Source organism: Lolium rigidum, chromosome 6, assembly GCF_022539505.1.
Source record: "Lolium rigidum isolate FL_2022 chromosome 6, APGP_CSIRO_Lrig_0.1, whole genome shotgun sequence".
Classification (NCBI taxonomy): Eukaryota; Viridiplantae; Streptophyta; class Magnoliopsida; order Poales; family Poaceae; genus Lolium; species Lolium rigidum.
The window spans coordinates 225,281,094-225,288,012 of NC_061513.1; the positions used below are offsets into that span (position 1 = coordinate 225,281,094).

At 50.8% G+C, this 6,919-nt stretch overlaps 1 protein-coding gene across 1 annotated transcript; it reads left to right on the forward strand.

Annotated features, from left to right (window-relative positions):
- The first annotated feature begins 5,666 nt into the window (after positions 1 to 5,666).
- On the forward strand, positions 5,667 to 6,210 carry LOC124666069 (late embryogenesis abundant protein Lea5-like). The gene has a single exon (XM_047203413.1). The coding sequence runs from the start codon at positions 5,692 to 5,694 to the stop codon at positions 5,965 to 5,967; it is 276 nt and encodes a 91-aa protein (XP_047059369.1). The 5' UTR covers positions 5,667 to 5,691; the 3' UTR covers positions 5,968 to 6,210.
- The last annotated feature ends 709 nt before the right edge of the window (positions 6,211 to 6,919 follow it).

The following is a 6,919-nucleotide window of genomic DNA, read 5'->3' on the forward strand; positions in this document are numbered from 1 at the left end:
AACTTAATCTTCTTTTGTGTTGCTTCAATACCTTTACTTTAAATTATTGCTTTATGAGTTAACTCTTATGCAAGACTTATTGATGCTTGTCTTGAAGTGCTATTCATGAAAAGTCTTTGCTTTATGATTCACTTGTTTACTCATGTCATCACCATTGTTTTGATCGCTGCATTCTCTACATATGCTTTACAAATAGTATGATCAAGATTATGATGGCATGTCACTCCGAAATTATCCGTGTTATCGTTTTACCTGCTCGGGACGAGCGAGAACTAAGCTTGGGGATGCTGATACGTCTCCAACGTATCGATAATTTCTTGTGTTCCATGCCACATTATTGATGTTATCTACATGTTTTATGCACACTTTATGTCATATTCGTGCATTTTCCGGAACTAACCTATTAACAAGATGCCGAAGTGCCGATTCTTTGTTTCTAGTCGTTTTTGGTTTCAGAAATCCTAGTAAAGAAATATTCTCGGAATTGGACGAAATAAAAGCCCAGAGGCCTATTTTCTCACGAAGCTTCCAGAAGACCGAAGACGAGGCGAAGAGGGGCCACGGGGTGGCCAAACCCTAGGGCGGCGCGGCCCCCCCTTGGCCGCGCGGCCCTGTGGTGTGGGCCCCCCGTGCCGCCTCTCGACTTGCCCTTCCGCCTACTTAAAGCCTCCGTGACGAAACCCCCGCATGCGAGAGCCACGATACGGAAAACATTACCGAGACGCCGTCGCCGCCGATCCCATCTCGGGGGATCCCGGAGATCGCCTCCGGCACCTGCCGGAGAGGGGAATCATCTCCCGGAGGACTCTACGCCGCCATGGTCGCCTCCGGTGTGATGTGTGAGTAGTCTACCCCCGGACTATGGGTCCATAGCGGTAGCTAGATGGTTGTCTTCTCCCCATTGTGCTATCATTGTCGGATCTTGTGAGCTGCCCATCATGATCAAGATCATCTATATGTAATTCTATATGTTGCGTTTGTTGGGATCCGATGAATAGAGAATACTTGTTATGTTGATTATCAAAGTTATGCTTATGTGTTGTTTATGATCTTGCATGCTCTCCGTTTCTAGTAGAGGCTCGGCCAAGTTTTTACTTTTAACTCCAAGAGGGAGTACTTATGCTCGATAGTGGGTTCATGCCCGCATTGACACCGGGACGATGTGACGAAAGTTCTAAGGTTGTGTTGTCGTTGTTGACACTAGGGATAAAACATTGATGCTATGTCTAAGGATGTAGTTGTTGATTACATTACGCACCATACTTAATGCAATTGTCCGTTGCTTGCAACTTAATACCGGAGGGGTTCGGATGATAACCTCGAAGGTGGACTTTTTAGGCATAGATGCGGTTGGATGGCGGTCTATGTACTTTGTCGTAATGCCCAATTAAATCTCACTATACTCATCATGATATGTATGTGCATTGTCATGCTCTCTTTATTTGTCAATTGCCCAATCGTAATTTGTTCACCCAACATGCTGTTCGTCTTATGGGAGAGACACCTCTAGTGAACTGTGGACCCCGGTCCAATTCTCTTTACTCGAAATACAATCTACCGCAATACTTGTTCTACTGTTTTCTCGCAAACAATCATCTTCCACACAATACGGTTAATCCTTTGTTACAAGCAAGCCGGTGAGATTGACAACCTCACTGTTTCGTTGGGGCAAAGTAGTTTGGTTGTGTTGTGCAGGTTCCACGTTGGCGCCGGAATCCCCGGTGTTGCGCCGCACTACATCCCGCCGCCATCAACCTTCAACGTGCTTCTTGGCTCCTCCTGGTTCGATAAACCTTGGTTTCTTTCTGAGGGAAAACTTGCTGCTGTGCGCATCATACCTTCCTCTTGGGGTTGCCCAACGAACGTGTGAAATACACGCCATCAGCCGCGCTCCGCCGACTCAGCATCCTCCCGGGCGCGCCGCTCGGGCGACGGCATCTGGATGAGGTGTCGGGCTGCTCGCATAGCGAGCAGCTCGTTCTTCTGGCCGAGGAGGTCGCCTAAGCGGCGGCGGCCGGCCCGCCAGATGCCCTCGTGCTCCTTCGTCACGCGCGTGAGGTTGGCGAGACGCTCCTCGATGGCGGCGTTGATGTTCGCCAGCGCGAGGTCCTCCTCGGCGGTCGGCCCCTCCTCCGCGGCCTCGTACCAGCCATCCGCGGTCTCGTGCCAGCCCTCCGCGGCCGCCTCCCCCATCTCCGCGTCACCGGCCTTCTTTGCCACCGCCTCGGCAGCGACGCGGAGCGCCTCGTCGTTGGCGACCCACCGCGAGTCCGCGCGCTCCTCCTCGTCCGTCCACGGGAACCTGGCCCGGGCGGCGAGGGAGAGCTTGGCCCATGTGGCCTCGAAGGGTGCGCGGCATGGCGCCGAGAAGGTGGAGGGGAGAGAACGGTGATGCGGTCCGGGTGAGACCGCCGCCGTCTTTATAGCCGGCGGTCCGGCGGGAAACTTGGGCGCGAGCGCGCGCCAATGGCGTTTTCGCGCGGGAACCTTGGTGCGCGCGGGATCTTTCCCGCGCGTTCCACCGCCCACCATGGCTGTCCCGTCGAGGCCTGCCATGGCGCAGCGCCGCGCAACGAAGACGAACCACATGGCGTCTCTTTGGGTCGCCGCGTTGGCGCCGCGTGCGACCCAAACGGACACGCGGACGCGGGGCGCTATCCGCGTGTCCGGACGGCCACGCAAACGGTGACTGATCAGGCTGTCGCACTTTCCGTTTACGGCACGGCATGTCTCTTTCAGCTTTTTTGTCGTGACGTGATTACCCAGCAAACATGCATCCAACCCCACGGTCCCACCTCTTCCTCTTTTTTTTCCTTTCTTATTATTCCTTTATCACGTCGAACTGTTAAAACTATTTTTCCATGCACTGTTAAAAATTATAGGCAGCAGATCGCCCCGGAGACATGAGAAAATATTTTAAATGCATATAGCAGAACCTGCACATACTAATTATTTACAAAAAGTGCATCCAACACCAATGATTTTATGGATTTGTTACATCCATAAAGCACATGAAAAATATCTAATGGACAACCTCATGGAAAATTTGGAGTATAAAAATACGTGTAAAAACAACAGTGCAACCAACTGAACAGGATGTATTTTTTTTAATCAAATTTTACATCTTATAATTATTCAGTAACCCCCTCACTGTAAAATACGATCAAAAATTACATGTGTAAAAAACTACATCATATATGTAGTATATTACATCCAATACTACTGATTTTATGGGTTAGTTACATTCATAAAAACTTACTGTGTTACCATATGGAAAATCTTGGGTATAAAAATACATCCTATGTGTAGGAAAACACTACAACCATGTTTGCGGGATGTATTTATTGTCCAAAATTAACATCCTATGAGAATACAGTACCCCGACTGCAAAAAATGATCACAAAATTCAGGTGTAGAACACATACATCATGTGTATAGAATATTCCCTGCATACATACTCATGATTTTACTGGTCCATTTGATCCATAGAAATGCATCCTATGTGTAGGAAAACACTACAATTATGTTAGTGGGATGTATTTATTGTCCAAAATTAACATCCTATAATAACACAGTACCCCCACTGCAAAATATGATCAAAAACTTCAGGTATAGAACACATACATCATGTGTATAGGAATATTACATACATACTCATGATTTTACCGGTTTGTTTGATCCATAAGCGCAAACATCCTAAGCATAAAATTTCAGTGTATGAGTCCAAAACAAAGAACATCCATAGCACATTTTAAGCATGAAAAAAATACATCCAGCTGAGGTATAGAAACAAACATTTGTGAGCCTTCTTCTGATACTAGACAAGCATCACTGCGACCAAATGGGGTTTAAACCGAACCAATGGTAGAGCCCAGCTCATCCGCGGATCCTGGGCACCGACGGAGAGCTAAGACTGCTGCGAGTGAATGCCAATAACACTGAAGCTGGAACACTAATGCAGTTCTAAAATCGATGGAGGATTTGCCGGCGGAGCCTAGGAAGCTTCCCAGGCTAGCGGGCTGTGTCTCCACCAGTATCGAACATGCGCCGAGCAATTATTAGAACATCGTCGATGACCTACCGTGACTAGATAAAAAAAAAACTCTCTAGAAGAAAGATGTATTTTAACTTTCGAAGTTACATTCCGAAATGCAGAATTATAACATAGAATGCCCATGCTGGCTATCTAAGTACATGCACTAGAAAAAGCTACTGTAAGCTAAAATGTTACTGTACGAAACTTGACCACAAAAAAATCAGAAATACATCTAAAGCTATATGGAAACACATCCTATCGAATAGCCCATCCGTCTATGCATTTCTGGGTTTGCTATCTAAGTACGTGCACTCACAAATTTATTAGACCTGCAGTGTTAATGTATGGAGCTTGGAAAGTTTCAGTAACTATTATACTAGCATGAATTCAGTAAAGACCAAATCTCCAAAAATCGAGCTCACGAAAAAAGGCTGATCCAAGATAAGGTTAGCCAGGGTGAACTTCAAACGACGCAGCAAAAATACATGGTCTATGAAGATTCAAGTTTCAGGATCAAGGAACAATAGAGTTACTCTACCAAAAACTTAAAATTACATACACACGGACTCCTGGGCTCCTGGCACTTTGCTCATCATATAATGAAACTGAAGTTGTGGAGTGTACTACAAAATAAAAATCTAAACTGGAATTGAATACTCTATGCTTCTAGATCTACATTTTACTGAAAACTTGAAAAATAGGAATTAGAAGTAGCAGCATTGGACATAATATACATCGCCAAAAGGGGGATAATTACATACTGGTCCAGCTGCTGGTTGTTGTCCCCGTCGCATGCCCGTGCTGTTTCTTGATGCACCATCGCGTGCCAACGCCGCCCGAGCTGCTGCTGCTGCCTCTGCCTCTGCTATGAACCCTGCCTCCTCCTTCGCATCGATATGATTCGCTCGGCGTCGCCCGTCGAAATATGCAGGTCGCTGGCTCGTGGCCTAGTACGCAATCGCGTGCTTCTTCTGCCATACTCTCAAGGCTCGGCGGCGGATCTGATCAAGGTGCGGCGAGGCACGGCGACGCGCTTCGCCGGACCTGCTCAAGCCTGGTGCGGTCGGCGGAGCCGTGAGGCCAGGAGTCAAGCAGCCTGTGGTGACGCCACCACTGCCTGCCGATCTGCCGTCGAGCTGCTCCAGCCGGATCCCTAGCGAACAAAATCGATGCGGGTGAGAGATGTGTTCGCCGGAGAACGAGAAGAAGGATGGGGAATTTGGGTGAGTTGTCGTGTGGGTGCGAAGCGGCGCACGTGGACACCGAGCAGCGAGCAGCCGAACTCCAGGCGTGGTCCAGTGTCACAGGCCGTGAACCGCTAGATATTGATCCGACGCGCCCGAGACGTGCGCACCCTGTAAGACGCCAGAGTGCTCAGGCAGGAATTAGATTTTGCGAAACGAAAATATCAAGCCGACCACGTCCAAGGCCAGCAAGAGGAAGTGACGAACCCGCGGCGCCATTTCGTGCGTCCTGCCCCTCCCGCCACCCAAGAGCTATGCAAATCCAAAACCCCCTCTCTCTCTCTCCCGTCTCACCGTCTCCCTTTAAATACAGCTCCTCCCACTCGACTCTCTCATCCTCCTACACCACCGCTTGAGCAGCAGCAGCAGCACAGAGCCCACCGGAGCGCCACCAGCCATCCGCTCGAACCGATGGCTCTCGCTCTCTCCGGCTCCGCTGCTGCCCGCGCGCTCGCCCAGCTGCTAGCCCCGACCACCAGGGGCTACGCGGCGGCGGCTGCCTCCGGCGCCATGAGGCGCGGCGCCGCGGACAGGAAGGCGGCCGGTGAGGCCGAGAAGGCCGCCACCGACGCGTCCTGGGTCCCCGACCCCGTCACCGGCCACTACCGCCCGGCCAACCGCGCCGCCTCCGTCGACCCCGCCGACCTCCGCGCCGCCCACCTCGGCCGCACGTACGCACGGGCTTGAAGGCTCGATCCTCCCTCGTTGGAGATCAACTAAGTAACAGGGAAGAAGGGAGGTTCGTCCGCGCTCCGCTAACGCCCCGGAGGTGCGCGCTCTCGGCAAGATCCATATTACGCGGGAGCTAGGAGACATGAAAGAAAGAGCGGCGGCGGCTTTACCTGTTTCCGGTTCGTGTGTGTTGCGTGCGTGCCATCGAGCAGGGCTTGTACTTTTACCACTTTACTCTACAAATAATGCAAGAATTCAGCGTTTTCGTTCCAAACAAACAAACAAACCTCCAACATGCTTTTTTTTAGATGCTCCAACATGCTTCTCGTTTGCCAAAAATGAGTAAAAAAAACAGAGTCCTGATTAATCGCCACCCGCACCCATGCCATAAGAGGGCTCATGCCATGGCAACCGTGCCCCAATACAACACACGACGAAAAACAATCGAATGTTTTGTTCGTCACCAACGTCCGACGACACAGCCGCGCAAAGACGATCATCGTGATCAATCAGTGCGCGTGGCGTAGGTTAGGTCGCGCGGCCCCGTCGCTGTCCGTCAACATTTTCTCGCCACGCGGCATGGAATCAGTCAGGTCCACTCTTCTGATTGGAACGTCGGCGTCCAGGACTCGGCGATACTCGATCACCACTGCGACCGGAAAGCATCGCATCTCACCGAACGTCGGCGTTCGGCGTCACGGACTCGAGTGCGCTACCTATCTCACGGCATCGTGCCATCTCCAACGGTTCATCACATTTCGAACCATTAAGCCCGCTGTGTCCCTGGTGAGCCCCTGGATCTCATAGCATGTCCATACTGCTCGATTGCGTCCCCTAGCTTCGCCACATCGCGCATACCGCGAGTTCTGCCGCTCCGTCACGCCGCCGGCCGAGCTCCGGCGACCATCTGGTGGCGGCGCGACCACCACTAGCATCGCCTTGTCGTCCTTGTTCCGATGCACTAATG